The sequence below is a fragment of the Camellia sinensis genome, chromosome 1 (assembly GCF_055761805.1).
Source record: "Camellia sinensis isolate YWXY chromosome 1, ASM5576180v1, whole genome shotgun sequence".
In the NCBI taxonomy this organism is placed as follows: Eukaryota; Viridiplantae; Streptophyta; class Magnoliopsida; order Ericales; family Theaceae; genus Camellia; species Camellia sinensis.
This window is the reverse complement of record NC_138961.1, coordinates 178557929-178585510: the sequence shown is the minus strand read 5'-3', so window position 1 is coordinate 178585510 and position 27582 is coordinate 178557929. Positions and strand designations below refer to the sequence as shown.

The 27582-nt window shown below is 42.1% G+C and overlaps 1 protein-coding gene and 1 long non-coding RNA gene across 2 annotated transcripts; both read right to left on the bottom strand.

Moving 5' to 3' along the window:
• Positions 1-955: 955 nt before the first annotated feature.
• Positions 956-6155, bottom strand: LOC145799957 (uncharacterized). The gene is made up of 2 exons (XR_014341350.1): positions 1817-6155; positions 956-1543 (listed from the first exon to the last, which is right to left on the bottom strand). It is a non-coding gene; the product is annotated as an uncharacterized LOC145799957 (long non-coding RNA).
• Positions 6156-25246: 19091 nt separating this feature from the next.
• SEP2 (stress enhanced protein 2) lies at positions 25247-27047 on the bottom strand. Its single transcript, XM_082889603.1, has 2 exons — positions 26529-27047; positions 25247-25760 (listed from the first exon to the last, which is right to left on the bottom strand). Exons 1-2 carry the CDS (start codon positions 26820-26822, stop codon positions 25488-25490), a joined length of 567 nt encoding a protein of 188 aa, XP_082745729.1. The 5' UTR covers positions 26823-27047; the 3' UTR covers positions 25247-25487.
• Between the last annotated feature and the right edge of the window lie 535 nt (positions 27048-27582).

The following is a 27582-nucleotide window of genomic DNA, read 5'->3' as shown; positions in this document are numbered from 1 at the left end:
TAAGCCAGAATAAAGCTCTATTAAGCAGCAGCTTCATGTTTTGCCTCTGCAATGTGTTGTAGCTATTGGCCAGAATCTTTGTTTGTAATCACATGATTGACACTAGAGATTTATTTTTTAAGTTTTAATATTTAATTTTGATATGGATTGGGGAAAAGAGGAAGTGCTTGATTGTTTAATTTTGATGCATTGCTAAACCAGAGCAATGTGCTAAACCAGAGGAAGTGCTTAATTTTGATATGAACCATGTCAGGTGGAATTTTGATGCATTGCTTGATTGTTCAAATTACATTGATGATATGATAAGATATATTGGCTTGGTTTGTTGATACTCCGATTAATTGTCATTTTTACCCTTTCATTTTCTGTTGTTTTCTTTAGTTCAATCTCAACTAGACAGTTACAATAATATATATTTGATTGAAAATGACTTGGAAATAATGGGCACATGTAGAACCTCATGGTTAGCTATTGCTGTATGTATATTGTGGACATTGATTATATATGGATCTTTATTCATTTGATTCAGTTCGTAAGTGAATAAGCCTTACATACTGTTTCTTCATGTCATTCTGACAAGGACATGAAGCAGTAGTTAGAAAAATAAGGCACAGGATAGATAATACAATTGCTCACAACTAAGAAACTTGGTCCACCTGTAATTATTAATAGTGGAGACTGAACTGAAAACATTAGTAACATTATGCCTACATTTAGAATTAGAAGATCAGTTTTTCATGCACATGAAGCAGTTTATAGAAAATCTACCTCTCAAAGAGTTTGAGGACAAAATGCCTTAAAGATGAGGACACTTAAATGGTTTATGTAGAACTCCTGTAAATTCCCATGTGAGAATGCAGCCCTAACATCAGACCAGAAAGGCCATTACAGGTTTATATTGAAAAAGTATTTTCAGCACTAAAGATAAACAAATGACACAACCTATCAACAATAATTGAAAACAGAACAGGTTTTTCATTACCCACATTGAATGAAGCACAACACATACCCACAATCCATCAAGTCCATTCAATCCATAAGTACATCCAACAAATTCCCCAAAAGCTATCAACTCAGTAATTTACATTATAAAATAGAAAACAATACAAAATACAATGACATAAAGCATCACATTCAATTTCTTCTCCATTCTTCGAAGCCTTCTACCATGCTCCTGAAATTCATTATCCATCTCATAAACCCTTGTACTTAGATCTTTAAATTCTTCACTTCTTATAGATTTACGAGGTACAACATTGGAGATCACATCGTCGTCGTCGTCATCTGCGAACTTGAAGTAATTGCAATGTTCCTTACTAATCTACAATGCATGACAATCAGTTAATCAAATCAGGCAAATAAATTTCCAAACAAATTTCCATACTGCTTATATATTTCGATGGACACAAAAAGTACACACGTCCTTTATTTCCATTTTGATTGGTTCGGACAATATGCATGGCAGCTGTTCTCCCACAATCACATAATCTTGGTTTCAATCTTATGTTGCTATTGTTACTAGAGGAACAAGCCATTTTGTAATCTGCATACAAAATGGAAAACATATACATGATACATACATAGCTATTATTGCTACTGTTGATACATACATACCTACTCTTTTATTAATGTTATTAAAACCATGTACTTTTTTAATTGGTAAATATGCAGCCAGCTTCATAAGCAAAAGTAAACAAGAAGAAATCTTGTGTTCTTTCCTAGGTAGGTTCCATGAAACCACATACATTCTTCTGCTAATAGGTCATTGTTTTCCTATGGTAAATACATGATCAAAGAAGGTACAAATTAAAAGTACCTGTATGACTGTTTTTGACCCCATAGATGCTTCAATTTTTTTCTAGTCATGATCAAAGCTGAAATTTTCAAAAAAAATAGGGGATTTTTTAAATCAAAATGCACATCTTCAGCAACATGGAAATTTAAAACAACAATAAAGAATAAACCATGCTCTTTTATACAAAAAGAATTTGATATTTGAAATCAGAGACATATTTAATGTATTCACAGGCCTATTCATTCACTTTTATGACTAAAATTTGAAACCTGAGGGAACTGATTTAATTCCCCTTGGCTCAATAAACTCCCATCACATTAAGAAAAGCCAGGAATTTTAAGAAAGGAATCCACATTTTTAAGCACTTGAAAACTCCAATCATTTCCAAAGTATATTGTAAAATGAACAAATTTTCTTTTTGCTGCTCAAAAATAACAAAATTTTCATTCGTGGATAAAAAGATTTCATTCATGGATAAAAAGATTTCAATGAATTTCTTGAAGTATACCAACAATTTGAGTTCAAAATCCAAACTAGCTTTGGCACTAGCCATTTCCTTATGTTCATTTCTACATACATATGCAGATATTGTAACACATGTCAATAAATAAAAAAAATGCATAAAAATAAAAAGAAACTACACAATTAATCTTCTGTAGTAGATATTAACATCTTATAAAATTTTGTTGCTTAAACAGTTTGCAACATCTAGTTTTATCTAGCATATTTAAGAGGATATAAATTTAAACTCTATACACTGAATCCTGATGACAAAAAAATTTTAGAAGATTAAAATACCTTAAATTTTCTTTTCATACAAAACACTGAAATTCCAAACTAAAGTGAGTAAATCAAAAACAAAATGAATCATGAACTTTCTAGATTTCCAAAATTCCAAGCTCTAATATGACACCTTAACTGTTATGTCCAAACCTCAAATTGAGACATCAAAACCTCATTAATCCTATTAACTCATGTCTGACTCAATCAACGCATATCTCATAATGCCCAAACAATCAACATAATGGCCAATCAAAATCAACATAACAATCAAAAATTGAAGGCAAAACCCATAATGCCCAAACCCTGACAAACAAGCATAACCCTAACAATCATTAATTGACAAGTCCGGAAAACATGTTCTACAAATTCAAGCCAAAACCAAAACCCTAACACAAATTGCAAGAAAAATCCAAACACAGAAACACAAACCCTAGTTTTTTTGCGATTATGGGTTTACCTTTTGTTGTGGTACCTTTTTTTTCTGCTAGTTGACACCGCCGTATGCGAGTCCACACCCGTAGCTGAAGATCTGTTATTCGAGTCCACACTCATAGCTGATGAGAGGATTTGGAAGAGATTAGGGCTCGAATGGAGTCGACTCTGAGGAGAGAGTGAGTAACGAGAGATGGTTTTGAAGTCTGATGAGAGAGAATAGACTTTACTTCTTTTTCGGGCCATCAACGTCTTCTTCTCTTCCTCCTCCTCTTTCTCTCTTCTTTCTTCTCTGTTTCTCTGTTTCTCTTTGGGTTTGGTTCAAACTTTGAGAGAGAAACGAGAAGTGGAAGGGAAAGAAGGAAAAAAAAAAATTCAAAATCAAAACGACATCGTTTCAGAAATTCGGGCCATTCGGGGGAAAATGTTTCGAGTTACAAAACATTTTCGTTTTTTCTCATGTTCTCCTATCAATACATGGGAATGCCCTAATTTTATTTATTTTATTTTACTTGAATTCTTTTCTAATATTTTGGTCAAATATGTTCGTGCAAAAATTTTATACTCAAATGTGGATTATATTAGCAACCTTGGAAGCCCAAATGAAAAAATTATTCGGTTTGATTGTATTTGATCTAATTTAATTCTAATAAAAAAGTTTGAAAGAATATTAATAAGATAGAGTCAGAGTACAACGATCAGTAGATTAAAACTACCAAAATAAAAATAAAATATAAAATATAAAATTATATTACTAAAATAGTTAAGTTTAAAATTTATATATAAAACTCGAAAAAATATGATATGTTGCCATCCATAGCTATGACGGGCTCCCACTCTTTTATTCAACAAGAGTAATTCTTCACTATCACCAATTATAGTGATCTGAATTTATTTATTCATTTATTTATTTTTATGGATAAAAGGGAAATTTCATTAATGAAATCAAATATACAAATACACAAGGGGATAGTGATGTGATTATGCTGCAAATTCATTTCAATCATTGATCTACGTGGATTAATAATATTATAGATAGTATTAATATATAAAATTAATATATCTTTAATATTATAATTATTTTTTTTGGTTCTAAAAAATATAAATTTTGCTTAAAAATTATTTAAAAATTCACTAATTTCCTTACTCAATTTCTAATCCCAATTCAATTATGGAATTCATAGTCCAAGAGTGATTACTAGTTCAAGGGGACAGTTAATCATTCCACTCATGCCCTCAACCAAACATTTTATAGGTAAATCTCATGGATTATTAATCCAATCTCCCTCTCTAAAGAGCCAAACGAACATGGCCAAAAATCCTATCAACTTTTCTCCTAAGGTACAAGTTTAAAATTATTTGCCTAATTAAGTCAGAAATTCAATAAATTAGTAACTTTTTAAAAGTTAAACTTACTAACTTTAGCAAAAAATTATAAAACTTCTTGACCAAAATTATTACACAGCGGTGGTTTTACAAAATTATTATTCTCTCTGTTCTAAAATAATAGTTCTTTTTTGAAAATTTAACCTTTTTTGATAATACAATTATTACATTTTAAAAATATTAATTTTTCAAAATTATCCTTTGATAGTACACTTTTTTGGGAATATCAATTGTCATTATTAACGAATTTAAAAAAATGACAAAATAGTAAATTCATATTATTTTATTCGTTAATTTTTAAAATGTGACTAATGTTTTGAAATAATAAAAAATAAAATAAGGGATTAATATTTTGAAACTGAGAAAGTATAAATTTATAAAAAAAATTATAATTTTAATTATCAATATTTTATAAACTTTATCATTGATTTATAATTAACTTTTAAAATACCCACTGAAATTGTTATTTCCCTAACTTCTTGATCCTTTTGATTCTCAAAAGTATTTCTTATCCAGATTATGAAGCCAATTTTACTTCAATTGCTTGGGTCATAGATATTTTTTTTGGAATGGCAATATATGAATACAATCTTGAGGCATAAGGTCATGATTATGATATTCAACAAAATCACAAGCAATATATTTTTTTGAAATTTTATCTAACTTGATACTAAATCGAGCACCACAACCACATCTCACCTCTTGTCTCGGATTTTTGACAAGTGAATCTTGTTTGTCAATACCGCGACTTCCCTCTTTGTAAGATACAAACGTCCATGAAGTTATCTCTTTTGTATTTTTGTTCTTGTTTGCATAGGCCTTCCTAATATTGAAGCCCACCTTTCCCCCATATGTATTGTAAAAGTCATGCGCACCTTGTCTAGAGTCAAATGACATTCCCATTTTCGGCTTCCAACCACAATTAGCTAACTCATCAACAATATTATTTTCTTCCATTACCTGTAATTCAGTATCATACAAATAACAAGTTTTACCCATCCCTGTTCTTGCTATTTTTTTCTTCAAATAACAAGGTCATTAATAATTAATTTCTCTGTTCTTGCTATTTTTTACGCATCTCTCTCATATAAATAACAACAAGGTTTAACCATATTTATACTGAATTGCAAATACTGGGGGTGAATTGCACCAATCTGAATCATATATACATATATATATATATATATAAAATGGAAGAAAATCATATATGAATCCCTAGAAAATAATTTATACAAATAAATGTGATTCACTATCAAAGAGGCCCTATTTAATTTATATATGAATCTCCAAAAATCTAAATCATATATATATATATATATAGAACAACAAATTTAACTACAACAGATTAATCATCAAAAAATCAATAACAAATCTATCATCAAACCCATTTCAAAAATCAATAACAAATCTAACCCAAGAATCAAACACACACACACACACACACACACACACACACACACACACACATATATATAACAGCAAGAAATGACAATGATGATGAAATAGACCTAGTCGCCGTTGCAATCTCGCCTTCCCGCATCGCCACCGGACTCACCGTCGCCTGCCATCCTTTGCGTTGTTCCTTTGCCATCGCGTTGCTCCGCCATCTCTTTCGTCTCTGAGTTCCTCTCTTAATTTGCGTTCGTTTCTCTATGTTTCTTTCAATTCCTCACTCCGACTTTCAGCCATCTCTCGCGTCTCTGCCTCTCTTTTTGCTAGGGTTTAACAGATTGATGATGCAAAGCAAAGAAGATGATATAGAGAAGAGAAAAGAGGGGAAAATGAAAATTTTGAATTTAAAAAAAAAATACTAAATAAAACGACGTTGTTTTGGAGAACACCACAGAAACCACTACAAGAAACCATAACAAATGATCTGAACTCTTAGCCTACAATGAGGGTTTTTATATATATCACTTATATTTCTTCACTCTTTTATATGAACATTTTTTACTTAATAATTGCTTTAAAAAAAAAATTATAAATATCCACATTTAAGTGGCGATACAAAAAGTAATAAAAAACAAATGATACATAACATTTCTTTAAAAATATCTATCATCTTTCAAATCAAGATCCACATTTACTACAGCTTATAGGTGCACATTGAGAATTTGATTTGCAATAGTAACTTACGTCCAATCAACAAAGACTTACGTGTTTGCTGTCGAAAGTCATCATGGTATCATTAGAGTTCACACATTTCACATTCATCTATTCATTTGTAGTTGAAAGTCATCATAAGCCCTGTTTGATAAAATTTATTTTCAACTTATTTTAATTTTTAATTTAATTTGAGTTATTTTAGTATGTTTAGTTCAACTTAATAATATGGATTATATTTTTTTAAAATCAAAATTCAACTTTTTCTTTCAGTAGGAGAGGAGAAGGTTTTTAGAATAGCTTAACCGGGGCAGCTACAATTTGAGAGGTAAAATGACTTAAAGACCCCTCACAATTTCAAGTAATTACAAGTGTACCATATATATAAATCAAAAAATTCTTATTTTTGTCTCTTCGACAAAGCTGTCTAGCGATTTCCTGCCATTTCGAGCGATTTCCGACAAACATGAACCAGAGATCTCTCTCTTCTCTCTCTGTCTCTCTCTCTGCTACATCCATGCCACCGAACCTAGGGTTTTTCGTCGTTAGGTTCGAATGGTGGATTGCGATCGCCAAATCGCGGCAGATTACGATTTCCGACGAACATAAACCAGAGATCGCAACAAATCGCGTGGCAGATCGCGGTAGATCTCTCTTCTTCTCTCTTGGCAATCGCGATCGCCACATCGCCGCTTTACCTTCGTCGTCGTCGTTCCCCATGTCACCACTATACCTTCGTCGTCGTTCCCCACGTTGCGATCGCCACGTCGCCGATCAGATCTCTCTCTCTCTCGTGCCGATTAGAACTATCTCCGATCAAATTTCAGTATTTTTTTAATAAAAAATAATAATAATAAAGCCATTATTATTAATAATTTTAGTATTAATTATTAAAATTGATTACAAAAATTAATAATTTTAGTATTTCTAGTAATAATTTCAGTATTTTTATCTTAATTAATACTAATTAATAATTTTAGTATTAATTGATTACAAAAAGTCATTAATTGCCACTAATTAGTTTATAATGAAATAATTTTATACTAATTGATTTATAATGAAAAAATAAAAATAAGCCATTAATTGACACTAATTAATTTATAATGAAATAATTCTATCAAATGTATCAATTTTTATATTAATTGATACTAATTTAATACTAATTGTAATGACAATTGTTATATCATTAATTGTAATGAAAAAAAATTAATGAAACAGAATCACAATTAACAAAAATAAAGAAGAGAAGAAAAAAAGAAAAAGAAAGAAGAGAAAAGAAAATAAGAAGAAAAAGAATTATAATTTTTATGTCCATAAAGGTAAAAATGACAATTATACAGTAAAAAACTATTTTATAGTTTATTTATCAAGTACTACCGTGCTATTTAAATCCATAATTCCACAGCTGCACCAAACAGGTTATCAATTTATGTTCACAATTATAAATTATAATTTATAATCACTTTCTCACAGTTCTACCAAACGTGGCCACAGCGTCATTAGAATTTACCAACATTTCACATTCATCTATTCATTTCAGCGTGGTAATTTTTATCACATTCTCCTATCAATACATGGGAATGCCCATAATTTTATTTATTTTATTTTTCACTTGAATTCTTTTCTAATATTTTGGTCAAATATGTTCGTGTAAAAAAGTTCTACTCAAATTTGGACTATATTAGGTGCAGTTTGGTAATACTTAGGTAACACTTACGTTTTATGTTTTCTGTTTATATTTACAAAAATTTTAAAAACTCAAATAAAAACTTGTTTGGTAAAATTTTTGATTTATAAATCAGTGGTCTCAGTTTATAAATTTGGCCAAAAAATGAAAACATAAAAAATGTGTTTCCATTTTGAGTTTTCAGTTTTTTTTTTTTTTACCACCCAACACTAGCCACCACTTGCCACCATTTTCCACCACCGTCTTCCGCCACCACCACCCACCCCCCACTACCACCTGCCACCACCACTGACCACCCACCTGCCACCACCACCCACCACCTGCCACCACCACCACCCGCCACTCACCACCCACCAGCCACCAGCCACCCACTCGCCAGCACCATCCACTCCTTGCAACCACCACCACCACCACCCACCCACCACTCACCTGCCATCCACCCGCCACTACCATCCATCGCCCGCCACCACCACCTGCCACCTACTTGCCACCACCACTCACCACCCACCTGCCACCACTAGCCACCTACCACCAGCGCCCACCTGCTACCCACCAGCCACTAGCACCCACCCGCCACCCACCTGCCATCACCACTACCACCAACACCCACTCGCTACCACCTACCACCCGCCACCTGCCACCACTACCCACCACTCGCCGCCACCACCACCACCCACTTGCTACCACTCGCCACCGTCACCCACCCACCCACCATCACCACTCATCACCCATCCGCCACCACCCACCACCATCCGCCACCCACCTGCCACCACCACCCGCCACCACCACCCACTCGCTACCACCCACCACCCGCCACCGTTACCCACCCACCCGCCACCGTTACCCACCCACCCACCACCACCACCCACCACCACCATCACCACCACCCACTACCGGCCACCATCACCCACCCACTTACCACCACCACCACCCACCACCACCAACTACCCACCACCTACCGTCACCACTTTCCACCACCGTCTTCCGCCGCCACTTGCCATATCTCACTCTTTTTTATATTTTAAATTTTTTTTAAACATTTTGTCAATTACCAAACGTGTTTGTAGTTTATGTTTTTCTAAAAATAAAAAAAAAATAAACAAAAACCAGTTTATAAAATTTTTGTAAATATAAACTGAAAACGTAAACGTTACCAAACACACCACATTTTTAGTTTTCTGTTTATATTTACAAAAATTTTAAAAACTCAAATAAAAACTTGTTTAGTAAAATTTTTGATTTATAAATCAGTGGTCTCAGTTTATAAATTTGACCAAAAAATGTGTTTCTATTTTGAGTTTTCAGTTTTTTTTTTTTACCACCCAACACTAGTCACCACCCGCCACCATTTTCCACCATCGTCTTCCGCCACCCCCACTTACCACCCACCCCCCACCACCACCTGCCACCACCACTCACCACCCCACCTGCCACCACCACCCGCTACCACCACCCGCCACCCACCCACCGGCCACCACTTACCTGCCACCCACTCGCTACCACCACCCACTTCCCACCAGCACCTGCCACCACCACTCACCACCCACCAGCCACCCACCGGCCACCCCTCGCCACCACCACCACCACCACCACCACCACCACCACCCACCACCTACCTGCCATCCACCCACCACCCACCACTACCATCCACCGCCCACCACCACCACCACCACCTGCCACCTACTTGCCACCACCACTCAACACCCACCTGCCACTACTAGCCACCTGCCACCCACCTGCCACCCACCACCACCACCAACACCACCACCACCACCCACTCGCTACCACCTACCACCCGGCACAGTCACCCGCCCACCCACCCACCACCACCCGCCACCATCTACCACTCACTTGCCAGCACCCACCCGCCACCCGCCACCACCACCCACTCGTTACCACCCGCCACCCGCCACCGTCACCCACCCACAAACCATCACCACCCGCCACCTACCCGCCACCACCACCCACCCACCACCACCACCACCACCCGCCATCCGCCACCCCCCTGCCACCACCACCACCACCACCACCACCACCCGCCACCACCACCACCACCCGCCACCACCACCACCACCACCCACTCGCTACCACCCACCACCCGCCGCCGTCACCCACCCACCCACCACCACCACTCACCCGCCACCACCAGCTATCCACCACCCACTGTCACCACTTTCCACCACCGTCTTCTGCTGCCACTTGCCGCCACTTGCCATTTCTCAATCTTTTTTTTATTTTTAAAATTTTTAAAACATTTTGTTAATTACCAAACGCGTTTGTAGTTTATGTTTTTCTAAAAATAAACAAAAAATAAACAAAAATCAGTTTATAAAATTTTTGTAAATATAAACTGAAAACGTAAACGTTACTAAACACACCCTTAACAAACCTTGGAAGCTCAAATGAAAAAATTATTCGATTTAATTGTATTTAATCTAATTTGATTCTAATGAAAAAGTTTGAGAGAATATTAATAGGATAGAGTCAAGTACAACGATCAGTGAATTAAAACTACCAAAATTAAAATAAAGCATAAAATTATATTGTTAAAGTAATTGAGTTTAAAATTGAGAATTTATACATAAAACTCGAAGAAATATTCGGTATGTTGCCATCTATAGCTATGATGGGCTCCCACTCTTTTATTCAACAAGTAGTAATTATTCACTATTAGCAATGACAGTGATATGATTTTTTTTATTAATAAAATTAAATAAATGCTCAAATATCTTACATAAGTGTGAGTTCTATATTTTTATAGATCTCACGTCTATATAAAATATTTAATTATTCATTTTGAAAAAAATTTAATACTTATACTCCCTCCGTCCCATAATATTAGTCCCTTATTCCATTTTTCATTGTCCCAAAATATTAGTCCCTCTTCAAAAATCAAGTACAAAAATAATATAAATTTCCCATTTTGCCCTTCTTTTAAATTCATAAATAATATAAAAAGTACAATTATGACATTGATATTCTAAAAAAAGTGTACTATCAAAGGGTAATTTTGGAAAACCAACTTTTTAAAAGTACAATAATTGTACTATCAAAAAAAGTTGGATTCCCCAAAAGGGACCATTATTTTGGGACGGAGGGAGTAATATTTTTCATATACAAATAAACAAGAGAATAGTGATATAATTATGTCACAAATTTATTTCAATCATTGATCTATGTGAATTTTATTTAAGATTCACACAAATCAATGATAGGATTCACAGATATCAATGATTAAGATGAATTTTACGGCGTTATAGTCGGATAGTTGGTGGCATAGAATAATTTTTCCTGGACAAGACAAAATGAATCGTGGAGGGTGAGTTTTATTTTTCAATAAGATAAAAAGAAAAACCGTAAGTTCTACACTTCTTTCAGGTAGGCCCAAAGGTTTACGGATTGTTTTGGGAATATGGTAAAAAGTGATTTTTTGATTTTTAACTAAGTTTTTGGTTTTTTTAGACAAATAATTTGAGAAGTTGGTAAAAAGTGACTTTTGACTTTTTTGATTAATGTTTGTTTATGATGTCAAATCATAATAAAATGATCAAACTACCCCTATTTATTTAAAATATTTACAACTTCACCTATGTAACATATTTTGACCCATGAAGGGTAAAATTGTAATTTCACCGTTGGCTAAAAACCAACTTTCCAAATAAAAAAAAAGACAAAAAAGCCAACTTTTGGCTTTTGCTACTAACCAAAAAAAGTGACTACAAAATGGGAGGAATTAGAAGTGCGATGTGATTGAATGAGAAGGTTATTGGTAAATTATCAATAGATTTTAATAGTTGGATTTAATTCTTATCAAGTTTTATTGAAAATAAATCTTTGTAAAATTGTAGGTAAAAATATTTTTTTTGTGACAATTTTTTATGTCATTAAAAATTGACAATTAGTGACATTTTTTTGTTATGATTTTTATAAATTATCGCTAAAACTTATAATTAGTAACTTTTTTTTATGACAAATTTTTCTCATAGAACCTATTAAACAATAAGTCTACTTATTATGATCTACACATAAGTATCCTTATTAGTTGAAGATATAAGATTTGAGTGTTTGTTTGTACACCATCAGATGAGTAATACTATAAATAGTATTAATATATAAAATTAATATATTTTTATTTTTAGTATTTTTTTAATATTGTAATTATTATTTTTGGTTCTAAAAAATATAAATTTTGCCTAAAAATTTACTCATCCTCTCGCTCAATTTCCAATCCCAACTCAACTATGGAATTCATACTCGAAAGGTGATTGCTAATACAAGGGGATAGTTAATCTCTATTCATATCCTTAAGCAAACATTTTATAGGTGAATCCAACAGATTATTAATCCGATTCTCCTCTCCAAAGAGCCAAACAAACATAACCAAAAATCCTATCAACTTTTCTCCTAAGGTACAAGTTTAAAATAATTTGCCTAATTAGAAATTCAATGAAATTAGGAACTTTTTAAAAGTTGCTCTCACTGGCTTCAGCAAAAATTTATAAAACTTCTTGACAAAAATTATTACACAGTGATGGTTTTACAAAATTATTAGTCCTTCAATCACAAAAAAATAGTTCTTTTCAAAAAATTTAACTTTTTTGATAGTACAATCATTACATTTTAAAAATATTAAATTTTCAAAATTACCCTTGATAGTATACTTTTTTAGGAATATTAATTGTCATAATTATACTTTTTGTGTTATTAATTTAAAAGAAAGGTAAAATATTAAATTCATATTATTTTATTCCTTAATTTTTAAAAATAGACTAATATTTTAAAATAATAAAAAAATAAAATAAAGGACTAATATTTTGAGATAAATGGAGTATGAATTTATAAAAAAAAAATTATAATTTTAAATATCAACATTTATAAACTTTATCAGTGATTTGTAATTAACTTTTAAAATACCCACTGAAATTGTTATTTCCCCAACTTCTGATCCTTTTGATGCTCAAAAATATTTCTTATCCATACTTTTTCTGAAAAAATAAATGCAATTGAAAGAACATTTTAGCTTATAGACTGGTGTACGGGGAGCAAATATTCCGGCAAGCCCGTACTCCTTTCTTCCGAGCTCCGTCGATGTCCGATCACCTGCGAGCAAGTAATGGTGAGCTACCCGGCGGTGTGTGGCCGGAAACGCCCTCCGACGGTCAAATTAGCACACACCTTGGAGGGAATAGAGAGAAGGGAGAGAGTGTTTGAGTGTAAGGATTTTCTTACAGAGATGTTCGTGTGTTGCGTATGGGGGGCGCAGACATGCTTATATACCTTCTGAGCCCCATATCCACTCCCTGTCATCTCCTGACATGTGGCTCTGCTATCCCATCTGTCAGCATAAACCATGTCATTCATCACCTGCTCTCAACTGCCTGCCAGCACAGCTGGTGCTCGGCAGCCGAGCTGCCCTACCTCGGTCGTACCATGCTTCATACCTTAAGCGCCTAACCGGATAAACAAACGGTGGACCGGGCTAAGCGGTATCCCGGCCGAGCCTAGCCCGGATGCTTACTTTGATCGGCCTTCTCGCCGGTCAATCAACTACCTCGGCTGACCGCGCCTTTCCGAGCGCCGGTCTCTCGGTCTGTCTGGTTTCGACCATCCTCGGACCAAGCATCCTGGTCTGACCGGTCACTTCCCGACCGAGCAACTTCTGCACGGTCCGGGGCGGCACACCGTCCAAACCTTGCCCGGCCCAAGTTCTGGTAGCCCATCTCCGGGTGAACAGTTGATCATCTCGGCCCAATGCACTGTTGGGCCCTCAGCTTGCCCGGTCGATACCCCGGCCCAACACCGGATCATAAATCACCCTCTCAATTGCCCCTTAATTCCGTCCGCGGAAGCGTGACTGGGATTACTCACCTCGACCGAGATAACATTTCTCCGGTCGTCAAGATGCCAAGCCTCGACCGAGCTAGTTGACGTAATTGTCCGCAGATTTGACCGGTTATATTCCTCGGCTGACCTATTCTTGTTGAAAGTAGCTCGGTTGGCTCTTCGTCTTTTCAACCCGTCGCTTCAGTCCTGTCAAAGCCATAAATGGGGACACGTGGCGGTCTGCCATTGGTCATCGGGCAGCCAACCCGCCGTTTTTGCCAGAATTTGAATTTGGGCGGTCTTTTTCGCCTATACAAACTCCCCCCCCATCGTTCCATTTTTTCCTACTGCTGCCTCCATCTCTGACGGTTCTGAAGTTCAAGCTCGACTGCCATTCTGCCATTCTTTGTGTTCGAAGGATTAGGTCCTACTCTTCACTGGTAAGTCAATCCATCCTCATTTTGTTGTTATGTTCCTTCATATTACACACATTAGGGTACAAAAACATAGATATTAGGGCATAGGTCGTAGAATCTGTATTAAAACCTTTCTCTGTTCTTGGTGTTCTTCATATTTCTAAAGAACACTGATGAACTGGTGTGAACCGGGCTCTGGGCCTTCTTTTGATCCAAAAAACCAACCAAACCGGGCAAACAACATGTTTGTATCAACCCCAGCGAAAACCGAGTTAACAAAAGGACTTGGCCGTTCAACCGGGCTAACATCTGGTCCGCTTGGGCGACCGGGCTCCTTAGATAGAGTAGACAACCGAGGTGGTTTGGCGCCCTTAATGACCGAGCTAAAATTCAGCACCTTTCGCGCGACCGCGCTAACACTTAACACTTGCCATCCTTTTCCTGCAGAGTCCAAGGGGACCACTGTCATTCCTGAGGCTCTCAGGACCGGGCAACATCCAATACCCAGAGCCAAACCCCTCAGCCGGGATAGACTAAGCCGGCCAAAAATGGGGAAGTTCCGCTTCCTAGTGGATACTCCGGCTGCGCTGGCTACGTTCAGGGAGGACTACGGCATCCCGGCCGATGTCCACCTGCAGCTCGCAGAAGAGAAGACCACACCTTGGGGTAGGGAGGAGTGCCCCTTCACCGTGCTATCCATCGTGGAAGGGGGTCTTCGTTTCCCGCTCAACCCTCTTATAACCGAGTTCCTCCGCCACACCGGGCTGGCACCCACACAGGTGTCCACCAACACTTATAGAATAATCAACGGCGTGCACGAATTGAACCAACGGCTAGGCACCAACTTAGGCCTAGCCGAGATATTGAGGCAATACACAATGGGCCACACCGGTGACGGCCTAGCTTACTACTTGAAAATAAGACCGGGCAAGGAAAAAATCGTAACCGGCACCCCGGATAAAGATATGCACGACGATGATTTCTTCTGGGTGTCTGGCAATTACGAAACAGCCGAGGTGCCGGGCTGGTTCATAAGCAAGGACTTCGGTTCTTCATGTAAGCCACTCAAACTTGCTCGGTGAACTTTATTCTTTAGTTTAACTAACCGGTTTCCCTGTTTCTTTTGCAGCTATCCAAGCCTTGCAAGCCAACTACCAATTCCCCAACGTCGAGGCAATTCGGGCCGTGCTTAGGTACCGCCACCGAGACTGCAACGAATTGCTCGGCTACACACCGACTTACAGATATTCTGCTCCGCGCCGGAGTAGAGTAACTGACTTCCTCAGAGCCCCTTCGCCACCTCCAGATCCAACCCTACCAGACGTCCCATTAATCCGGTTAACCGACGAGCAAGAGATGGCCAAAAGATCTCGGATCAAAAACCTTCTAACCGCGACCTCAGCCGAGATACCGAGCGTTATAACCCGGTCGCCAGCCGCCGGCCAATCCAGCAGCGCTGTGGTCGCCCTTGCGTCCCCGGCTCCAGCTGCCGGGCAATCTGCCAGAGAAGCGCGCCGGGCTGGAAAGAGACCAAGGGCAGATCCCTCCGCCGAGCTCGTCGCCGAGCTGACAACCGAACATCCAGCTGAAACTCCTGCTCCCGTGCCCGCTTGGCGTCCTCAGCTGAAGCACCGGGGACAGGACATCCCGGCGACGGCTTCAATCAAGGCTGACAAAGAACATTTGCTCGCCTTCGATATCTCCAAAGCATTTCTCCTACCGGGCGACGTGGTCGGCAGCGACCACGTCCCTGACACCCGGCTGGTGAAATCCTCAGTCAAGTCCATGGCCAGGGTAAGTCGGCGTTCTTTTTAATATTTCACAAGTGTTTGCTCGGTCCTTCTTGCTCGGTCCCCTTTCTGATGTACTTTGCTTCTTTATGCAGGCCATTCAGAAACAACATTTGGTCTTGGAGCGCATCCACCGGCTTAGGCAGAAAGCCAATGACACTGCCAGCCAGGTTGAAAGCCTTCAAGCCGAGCTCGGCCGGGCTAAAGCTTTTCTCGAGATGGCCAACAATGATAATAACCGGCTGCTCGGTCAACTGAATGCAGCCGAGAAAAAACATAGCGAGCTCCAGGCCGAGGTTGACACTCTGAAGAAGGAGAAGAGGAAGGCCTGCCGGGCTGCCAACAACGCGGGTTTCAACGAGGCCGAGAAGAATTACCAGAAGCAAGTCTTTGCAACACAAGACATATACTTCAAGGCTGGCTGGAAATCCGCTTGCGAACAGCTCGGCCAAAGTTCTGACACCGACGTATTTGCCAACCCTCCTCCAGCTTCTCTACCGGTCTACCTTGTGCCATATGCAAACGATGTTTTCAGCGCTTTACAGGCTGAGGCCGAGGAGGGACTTGAAGATGGGGACGGGGAGACAGATTCTGAGGAAGAAGAGGCCGAGGTGCCTGAGCAGCCCGGCAACGATGAGCCCGGCGCCCAAGAAGCAAGCCAAGCTATTGACCTTGATGCTGATGCTGCCGAGGATGCGTTCACCAATCTTTCCCCCTTAGTTTAGGTTTCTTTTTCCTTGTTTTTGTATTTTTGCTTCCAACTCTCTTGATGTAACCGGGCTCTGTCCCCTCCGTTTGTAATGAATTTCTTATCAATGAAAATTCAAATTTTTGCAAGTGTATGCACGGTTGTAATCAGTTCTGTCTTCCGCAAAACATCTCAGTATAACTCAACGAACCGGAATACATAACACGGTCTAAGCACTTCAGCAGAACAAGACAAATTCATGAACCGCAGTAGCCACTATGTCGAACAAATCAACACTTCCAACCGGGGTACATCATCTCGGTTGGGAATCCAAAGTTGGACAAAACGCCAACTCTTCCAACCGGAGTACAACATCTCGGTTGGGAATCCTAAGTTGGACAAAACACCAACTCTTCCAACCGGAGTACAACATCTCGGTTGGGAATCCTAAGTTGGACAAAACACCAACTCTTCCAACCGGAGTACACCATCTCGGTTGGGAATCCAAAGTTGGACAAAACGCCAACTCTTCCAACCGGAGTACAACATCTCGGTTGGGAATCCTAAGTTGGACAAAACACCAACTCTTCCAACCGGAGTACAACATCTCGGTTGGGAATCCTAAGTTGGACAAAACACCAACTCTTCTAACCGGAGTACACCATCTCGGTTGGGAATCCTAAGTTGGACAAAACACCAACTCTTCCAACCGGAGTACACCATCTCGGTTGGGAATCCTAAGTTGGACAAAACACCAACTCTTCCAACCGGAGTACACCATCTCGGTTGGGAATCCTAAGTTGGACAAAACACCAACTCTTCCAACCGGAGTACACCATCTCGGTTGGGAATCCTAAGTTGGACAAAACACCAACTCTTCCAACCGGAGTACACCATCTCGGTTGGGAATCCTAAGTCGGACAAAACACCAACTCTTCCAACCGGAGTACACCATCTCGGTTGGGAATCCTAAGTCGGACAAAACACCAACTCTTCCAACCGGAGTACACCATCTCGGTTGGGAATCCTAAGTCGGACAAAACACCAACTCTTCCAACCGGAGTACACCATCTCGGTTCTAAACATTAAAACAAGAATCCACGTGCTAAAGCAAAATTACTTCTATAATTTTGACAAAAAGAATTACATTCTGCTTTGCAAGCCAAAAAATTTCCTTACAAAAAGAGGAAAGTAAAGCTTAAAAATAATACAATTTCAAGTTGGCCGCATTCCATGGCCGGGGTATAGCTCTTCCCTCTAGATCCTCCAAGTGGTAAGCCCTCTTGCCAGCCAGACCAGTGATCTTGTAGGGTCCTTCCCAATTTGCCCCTAGTTTGCCTTCTCCTGGCACCAGGGTGTTGCCCATAATCTTCCTCAAAACCCAATCTCCAACTTTGAACGGTCTGGGGTGCACTGTCTTGTTATACTTCTTGGAGAGCTCTTGTTGGTAGGCGGCCACATGGATGAGGGCTTTCTCCCGGCGCTCTTCCGCTAAGTCCAGCTCCAAGGCAATAGCCTCGGCATTTAGCTCGGGCTCAAAACTCTCGGTTCTGAGGGTGGGCATTTCAACTTCCAAGGGTATGACCGCCTCCATGCCGTAAGCCAAAGCAAATGGAGTTTCCCCGGTTGAACGTCGCGGGGTTGTTCGGTATGCCCAAAGTACACTGGGCAATTCCTCAGCCCACTTTCCCTTGGCCTTTTCCAGCCGTTTCTTCAACCCATCCAGTATAGTCTTGTTCGATGCTTCGGCTTGACCATTGGACTGCGGGTAGGCCGGGGTGGAGTTGTAGAATTCTATCTTCAGATCTTCACAAAATCCTCTGAATAGGCGACCGTCAAACTGGGTGCCGTTGTCAGAGATCAAAATCTTGAGGACGCCAAACCGCGTGACAACGTTCTGCCAGACAAATCGCTTCACGTCTTTCTCTTTGATGGTTGCCAAGGGCTCGGCTTCAACCCACTTTGTGAAGTAATCTGTGGCCGCGATGAAGAATTTCCGGTTGCCCGGTGCTGTTGGCAATGGTCCCACTATATCTAGCCCCCACATGGCGAAAGGCCAAGGACTGGTGAGAGGAAGAAGTTCCCTGGCAGGCTGGTGGATCTGATGGGCGAATTTCTGGCATTTCTCGCACTTGCGGACATATTTTTGCGCGTCGGCCTGCATGCACGGCCACCAGTATCCCTACGAAATAGCTCGGTAGGCCAAGGACCTGCCCCCGATGTGGCAGCCACAAATGCCCTCATGAATTTCAAACAAGAAGGCCTCCACACTGTTCGGGTGCACGCACTTGAGATACGGACCGGTGAAGGACTTCTTATACAACGCGCCTGATGGAGAGAGCCAAAACCGCTCTGACTTTACCCGGATTTTGTGTGCTTCTTTCTTGTCCGCGGGAAGAGTCCGGTCTCTGAGGAACAAGATCAAGGGGTCCATCCATGAAGGACCTAGCTCGGCGCAGAGTACATCCGTCTGCCCGGCGTTTTCAATGCTTGGCCGCGGAAGAAAGTCAATCAACAGGGGGTTTGGAGACGTGCTATCTACCATGGAAGCGAGGCCGGCGAGTTCATCAGCCCGGCTGGTTTCTTCCCGGCCAATCCGCTGGACTCTGATTGCCTCAAACTGCTTGATATGGTCCCTGACCAGAGCTTGGTACTTCGCCATCCTGTCGTCCTTCGCTTCATAAATCCCTGAAACTTGGTTAACCACAAGCTGGGAATCACTATATACCAGAAGCTCGGCAGCCTTCATTTGAATTGCGCTCTTGAGCCCAGCAAGAAGCGCCTCGTACTCAGCCTCGTTGTTAGACGCCGGGAAGCCGAGTGTGATAGAATGCTCAATGGTTAGGCCGTCCGGGGATATAAGAACGATACCTAGGCCGGCACCATGACGGTTGGACGCTCCATCAACAAAAAGCTTCCACATGTCCCCCACAAAAAGCTTCCAGCAGTCAGATGGGTCCTGAGAGTTGCGAAGGGCAATGGGATCACAACTGCTCGGCTGTGCGGTGTCAAGTTTGGTGTTGACCGGTTCAAAGTCAGTGCCCCTTGGTGATTCGACACCGGACTCAGCAAGTTGGTCCGTAATGCCCAAGTCCGTAGGCGAATCACCAGGTTGCGGTGTGAAGCCGGCCGCAGGTTCTGAGCTGTCTGGAACCATTCCTCCCCCCCTTGATGATTCGGCACCGGACTCAGCAAGTTGGTTTAGAATGCCCAAGTCCGTAGGCGAATCACCAAGTTCTGAGCTGTGTGGAACCATTCCTTCCCCCCGTGGTGATGCGGTACCGGACAGAGTGGATGGGTTGGTGATACACAACTCCGTCATCGCAGCACCGGGAGGTATTACCGTGCAAACGGAGGGAACTTCGATGGTGCGCGCTAACTCCGCGGCGTGACCTTCTGCAACTGGTTGTGCCTCGGTTGGCATGGTGTGCGTCTCATCATCTGCCTCGGCAATGTCGACCGGGCATACCGGATGAGTGCCAGGTGAGAACTCGGCAACAAAATCGGCCAAGGTTTGGGCTTTGATCGCGGTGCGCGGCTGGAACTTCACATCGAACTGTCCCAACTCGACCGCCCATTTTAAAATTCGGCCTGAAAAGTCTGCACGCTCAAACAAGGCCTTGAGGGGGAACTCGGTCAGTACGACGATGGTATGGGCGTGAAAATAATGTGCCAATTTCCTCGAAGCCATCATCAGTGCCAACGCAAGTTTTTCCAGCGGCAAGTACCACGTCTCAGCCGGCAGCAAGGTCTTACTTACGTAAAAAATTGGGAGGTGCTTGATTCCTTCAGCCCGGACTAACACCGCACTTACTGCGTGTTGGGAGACGGCAAGGTAAAGGTAGAGTTCCTCACCGGGCTCTAGCGTAACCAACAGCGGCGGAGAAGACAAATAATCTTTGAGCTCGGCCAGAGCTCGGTCACACTCGTCATCCCATGAGAACTTTGACTTCAATGCTTGAAAGAAAGGGCGGCAGCGATCTGATGACCGGCTTATAAATCGATTAAGCGCGGCGGCCATCCCGGCCAGATGCTGCACGTCCTTAGCCGAGCTGGGCGGCTTCAACTCTTGCACGACTCTAATCTGAGTAGGGTCTGCTTCGATGCCTCGGTTCGTGACTAAGAATCCTAGAAATTTCCCGGATCCCACACCAAAGGCACACTTCGAGGCGTTCAAGCGCAGCTTGTACTTCTTCAGAATGGTGAACATCTCGGTTAAGTCGGACAAATGGTTTGCCTCATGTCGGCTCTTTACCACCATATCGTCGATGTAAGCCTCCATTGTCCGACCGAGCAAAGGAGCAAACATTTTGGTCACCATCCTTTGAAAGGTTGCCCCGGCGTTTTTCAAACCAAAGGGCATAACTCGATAGCAGAAGAGTCCCCTTGGAGTCGTGAAAGAGGTGATCTCTTGGTCAGGCCCATGCATGGCAATCTGGTGGTAGCCGCGGTACGCATCCAAGAAACTGAGCCGATTGTGTCCAGCCGTCAAATCCACTAGCTGGTCAATGCGCGGCAAAGGGAAGCTGTCTTTTGGACAAGCTCGGTTGACTTTCTTGTAGTCGACACAAACTCGCCACTTTCCATTCTTCTTAGGCACCACTACCGTGTTGGAAATCCACCGAGGGTAGTGCACTTCCTGTATTGCTCGTGCTTCAAGCAAGTTCTTTACCTCCTCTGCTACTACCTCGGCGTGATGCAGCGTCGATCTCCTTGTTCGCTGGATGACTGGCTTTGCTCCAGGGAAGACATTGAGGTGATGGCAGATATAGCTTGGGTCAAGGCCAGGCATGTCGTAGGGCGACCATGCAAAGACTTCGATATTCGCCATCAAAAACTCAATCATCTCGGTTCTCTCCATGGCCGAGAGACTTGAACCGAGCAAGAAGAATCTGTCCGGCTGCTCGGCATCAATCCGCACCTCAACCAATTCTTCAACAGCCTTGTCTTCGGCTTTGGTGCCAACATCATCCAAGACACTCCGGTCCTCTGGTCCCTCGATCATTTGAACGAATCCCTTGGCAGCCCGGCTCCCGTTGACCGCCACGAAACATTGCTTGGACATGACCTGATCACCCCAAATTTCCTCGACTGCCCCCATAGCCGAGGGGAATCTCATCACCTGGTGGTAAGTCGATGCAACGGCTTGCATGGCGTGAAGCCATCCTCTTCCAAGGATAAGGTTGTACGTTGAAGGCACTTGTAGCACCCAAAACTCCACTTGCTTGACCACGGATCCTGCTTTGACCGGCAAGATAATCTTTCCCAATGGCCACTCCGGCTGCGAGTTAAATCCAACCAGTGGCGAAGTGGCCGGAGCCAAATCTGTCTCACGGAGTTTGAGCTGTTTGAACGCATCATAATACATGATCTCGACCGAGCTTCCCTGGTCGATCAAGATCCGTCTAACATCAAATTCTTTGACGCGCAGTGTTACTACAAGAGCATCGTTGTGCGGCGTCTGGATACGCTCTAAATCCCTTGAGGTGAAACTAATCACGTCTTTCTCTTCTGTCTTCCCCCTTTTGATGGCAGGCTGTACTGACAAAACTTCCCTCATATGTTCTGCCTTCTTGATCATGCCCCGGAGTTCGCAAACACGCTCTGGTTCCACGATGCCGTGGATGACATTAATAACTCCTTGTGGTGGTGCATCTCGGTCATCCTGTCCCCTGGGATCGACCGGTGCCTGATTCGGTTTCACGCCGCCATCGATGTAAAGGTCCAGATGCCCGGCCGCAACCAGTTCTTCCAAGTGTTGTCGCAAAGGCAAACAATCCTCAGTCCGGTGGCCCCTCTCTCGGTGAAACGTACAACGATACCGCGGATTGTAGCCCTTTTGTCCATCGCCCAACTTAGCAGGAAACCGGACATACTCCTCGTCTCGGATTTCACTAAGTATGCGATAGATTGGAATCTTGAAGACCGTGGTTATGCCAGTCCTCGCCTTCATTCTTCTATTTGCGTCCTCAATGTCATCTCGGGGGTAATCATCCCGGTCATTCCGACGTCCTCTACCCCGGTTTTTTCGATTTGAACCTCGGTCTGATTCCTCTGCTCGGTCATTTGAGCGGTCGGACTCTTGCCCAACTGCGTGCACCTTGCCTGCTGTCTTCTTGTCTGTTCCGACCGGAGTGGCCTTCACGGTGGAAGCCGACGCATCATCCTCTACTCGGATGTGCTCATTGATGCGCTGCATGAGCTGGCCCATGGAGGTCGGTTGGTGCATGGTAAGCGAGTCTCGCAGTCTATGTCCGACCGGGAGACCGCGCTTATATTGTGTGATAGCAAGGTTGACCGGGCAGTCTAAGATCTCGTTGAAGGTTTCCCAATACCTTGAATTGTACGCCTTCAATGTGTCGCACGGTTCCATCTTGACACTTAGCAAGTGATCGACTTCCTTTGGTGTTTTTGTGTTGGTTTTGAAGCGCGTAACAAACGCCTCGGCCAACTGATGCCACCTTTGTATGCTCCCTTCCGGCAACCTCTCGAACCACTTTAGGCCCAGCTCGCCTAAACTTGACGGGAAGATTAGGCACATAAGTCCGTCATTGCGCCGATGTCCGGCCATAACCTGTCGGAAGTGGCTCACATGCATGTACGGATCGGTTTTTCCGTCGTAAAGTGTGAACTTAGGCTGGTGGAAGCCTGCCGGAAGCGGCGTTGTTTCTATTTCCAGGGAAAAAGGAGTGGCACTCAGCCTTGCCAAGTCTGTATCTTCGAATATCGGCATTGCTTGGCGGGGTGGAGGCATTCCGACCTCCTCGCTGCCGTGAACCCCGTAGGAGAGCCGCTGGAAAGCAGGTATTCTCTGAGCTTCGCGACGGCGAGCCCGCTCCCTTAACACTGCCCATAGGTCCTCTGACTGAGCAGAATAAGAGTACCTCGACGTCGTCGCCGGACGTGAGGGTTTGTAAGTGCTGTCTTGCGCGCTAGACTTTTCTGCACGCATGTCGGAATCACCAACCTGGTAACTCCTGGTGATGGAAATGGACTGAGTACGTCGCTGACTCTGATCGCCTGACCGGCGGGATGGGGTGCGCTCACTGTGGACTCCCACTCCAGCTACACCTTTCCCTTTGACATGCCGCTTAAGATCCTCCATCTCCGCCGCCATCCGCCTGATGACAGCGTCTTGGTCCCTTAACTTGCTTTCCAGTCGCCTGGCGTGTGAGTCTCTCCGCCGGTGACCGTCTGGACTCCGTGAATGCCCATGACTCCTTCCGCGCTTATCCCGCGCGTCTCCTGACTGTCCTCCAGTGGGCGTCCCCAAGTCAGCCATTGGATGGACGGCAGGTGGTCCCTCTCTCCTTCGGGTATACTCCGGGGTGGCTCCATCGATGGCGGACAACGGGAACTCGTCGTTGTTCGCCATGGACGGCGATCAGATGAACCTGGAAGACAAGGTTTTGTCTGTCAAGATTCCCACAGACGGCGCCAATTGTACGGGGAGCAAATATTCCGGCAAGCCCGTACTCCTTTCTTCCGAGCTCCGTCGATGTCCGATCACCTGCGAGCAAGTAATGGTGAGCTACCCGGCGGTGTGTGGCCGGAAACGCCCTCCGACGGTCAAATTAGCACACACCTTGGAGGGAATAGAGAGAAGGGAGAGAGTGTTTGAGTGTAAGGATTTTCTTACAGAGATGTTCGTGTGTTGCGTATGGGGGGCGCAGACATGCTTATATACCTTCTGAGCCCCATATCCACTCCCTGTCATCTCCTGACATGTGGCTCTGCTATCCCATCTGTCAGCATAAACCATGCCATTCATCACCTGCTCTCAACTGCCTGCCAGCACAGCTGGTGCTCGGCAGCCGAGCTGCCCTACCTCGGTCGTACCATGCTTCATACCTTAAGCGCCTAACCGGATAAACAAACGGTGGACCGGGCTAAGCGGTATCCCGGCCGAGCCTAGCCCGGATGCTTACTTTGATCGGCCTTCTCGCCGGTCAATCAACTACCTCGGCTGACCGCGCCTTTCCGAGCGCCGGTCTCTCGGTCTGTCTGGTTTCGACCATCCTCGGACCAAGCATCCTGGTCTGACCGGTCACTTCCCGACCGAGCAACTTCTGCACGGTCCGGGGCGGCACACCGTCCAAACCTTGCCCGGCCCAAGTTCTGGTAGCCCATCTCCGGGTGAACAGTTGATCATCTCGGCCCAATGCACTGCTGGGCCCTCAGCTTGCCCGGTCGATACCCCGGCCCAACACCGGATCATAAATCACCCTCTCAACTGGGTTGTCAAAACATTTGTATAACAACACAAACTTCTATTATTTTCATTTTTTTTTTCCCCCAAAGGCAAATGAAATCAAATTATGAATCGGATATATGACATAGTAGTTGATTTCACAAAGGGATTATCTCATTCCTGATCGACATATAATCCAAGTAGCAACAGGAAGTTGCATATTCTTTTCCAACCTTCTCAAATCAATTTCACATGTAATCATCAAATGCTATAACAATATATACAATACACACCTCACTATCTGCTTCTCTCAACTCTGCAGCAGTATTTGTGTATCTTCTTTCACATTATATTTTCTACAAAATGGTATAGCCAAGCCAAGCAAACCAAGCTTCACATCTCATCAGACCAATCGCTTGGTTCGCCACCATCGTAGAACAATCCATCAACAATTTGGTCGATCAATGAGTCGATAAAACAGTTACAACCGACGGTGAATATTCGCCCCACTCTGTTCCGAGCGCTGGAGAACCATGCAAAAGTAGCAGCGCAGGTCACGGCTGCAAAACACACCCCTGCTGCCTCAGCAATCCCTTGTAATTCCATTTTCCTAAACAAGGAGTTTCCTGTCACCACCTCTGTTGTCAATGTCACTGCAAACACAATCTGCACACAAATTGTTTCGTAATTTTAGTACATTTCTTTTGAAATAACCTGTTTAATAACGCACTTGGCGAGTTGGTAAAACAGTGCTATTGATCTTGTGTTCTTTTTGTTTTTTTAATGATTGAGTGTCCGGACTAACTTTATTGATCTTCTCTTCTCTTCTAAGTGTATAACGTGTCATCACGGCTGAATCACGTAAACTTCATGTCTTTATTTCTTTATATCGTTCTTTTTTGATTATTGATAATTCAACATAACAAGTCAATCGGAACTAGTTCCAATTCTCTTCTGCAAACATATTTGACTAATGACAGTTTTAAGTTCATAAAAGGCACTTTCTGTGATTTTAGTTTCAAATATAAATATTTTAATTGTGTTAGTTTCATTTTCTAAAACAGTAGTATTAAATATGTGTTGAAGTAATTCTATAACTTATAGAGCCAAGATTTATCGTCATAATCATATTTGTCGGATTAAAATTTATAATTAAAAAAAAAAAAATCTTTCATAAATTGACACAATTCTAAAATTTGGAGAACAAATTAATTATAAAAAAATGCATACTTTAAAAATTAAAAGTGAAATTGATTTTTATTTTTAGATATAATTTTTGTTTAAAAAAATTTCTATGATTACCATAAAATACTTAAAAGTAAGATTAACACAATTCAGCCTCCGTATGTTACTCTAAAATCCTAGAAAACAGAGTCTGAAACATAATAGTGAAGAGAGCAACCATAACAAAACAGATGTTGGGAATATACATACCATGGCGAGACGACCAGAGATGGTCTCGATGTCCTGACTCTTCTTGGAACTCTCTATATAATCCGACAACGTCGCGAAGAACGCCGATACTTCATCACGACCGTCCTTCCTCGTCCTCATCACCCCAGGGCGATCCGAGCCGTAGGATCTGAGGGTGCAGAGACGAGGCTGCAACACGATCTTCACGTTATCAGTCGTCGTCGGCGACAACTCACTTCCCCTCACTCTCTGCACCTGCACCGGAACCGCCGGTTTCGTCGAACTCAGCTCGCAAAACACCGGCCTAACCGCCATCGCCTTGAGAGAGAGAGAGAGAGAGGAATTGTGAAGAGATGGGAAATTGGGGGTTCCGAACGATTCAGTGGAATGGAATCTGGGAGTTTTGGAATGTTACGTGGTGGCTGAGTAGAACACGTCTATGGGAAAAGTTTTTAGTTAGGTGGGATGTTGAGGTGGATCGGAGTGTATACGTGGCACTCAAATTGTTCGTTAACTTGGTTTTCAATCTCCTTCGTTTCAAAAGAATGAATTAGGCTTGTTTTTGTATAGTAAGTTAAAAATTGTTTTTTTTTTTTTTTTTTTTTTTTTTTTAAAAATGTGTAATAATATAAAGAGAAAATGTGATTTTTTATGCCCCAAGGTCATATGTTCAAATCCCCTCTCCCTTGGGCCAATCTCTTGAGCGAAACATAGTTGGTTAGGAGGTTGGACCTCAAGTTATCCAATCAACACTTTGTGTGAGTTCAATGTTCCGTCGCTGTGCGAATCCTCACTTAAGCAGAACTTGTCTTGGGAGGTCGGGACAAGTTTTCAGGTTATAGTCTCCTCGTTCGGAACGGCTAACAGGACACTCTGATAATGGGGTGCTGCCTTGGACCTGCGGGAGGGTAGGAAGGATTTTCCTGTAACCAAAAAAAAAAAAAATGTGATTTAAAAAAATTATTTTTAATCCCTTTATCAAAAGATGCCTTAGTTTAACTTTTTAATTTTTTAATAATTTGACTAAAATTAGTTTCGTATGAAAAAAAAAAATTAAAATTTTTATTTGAATATA

What these genes read in the sequence shown, in the direction of transcription:
- SEP2 (XM_082889603.1), bottom strand. Translation starts at nt 26,822, where the DNA reads ATGGCGGTTAGGCCGGTGTTTTGCGAGCTGAGTTCGACGAAACCGGCG. An exon ending in TCTCTGGTCGTCTCGCCATG is followed by an intron (nt 25,761 to 26,528) that starts GTATGTATATTC and finishes ATTTGTGTGCAG; the next exon opens with ATTGTGTTTGCAGTGACATT.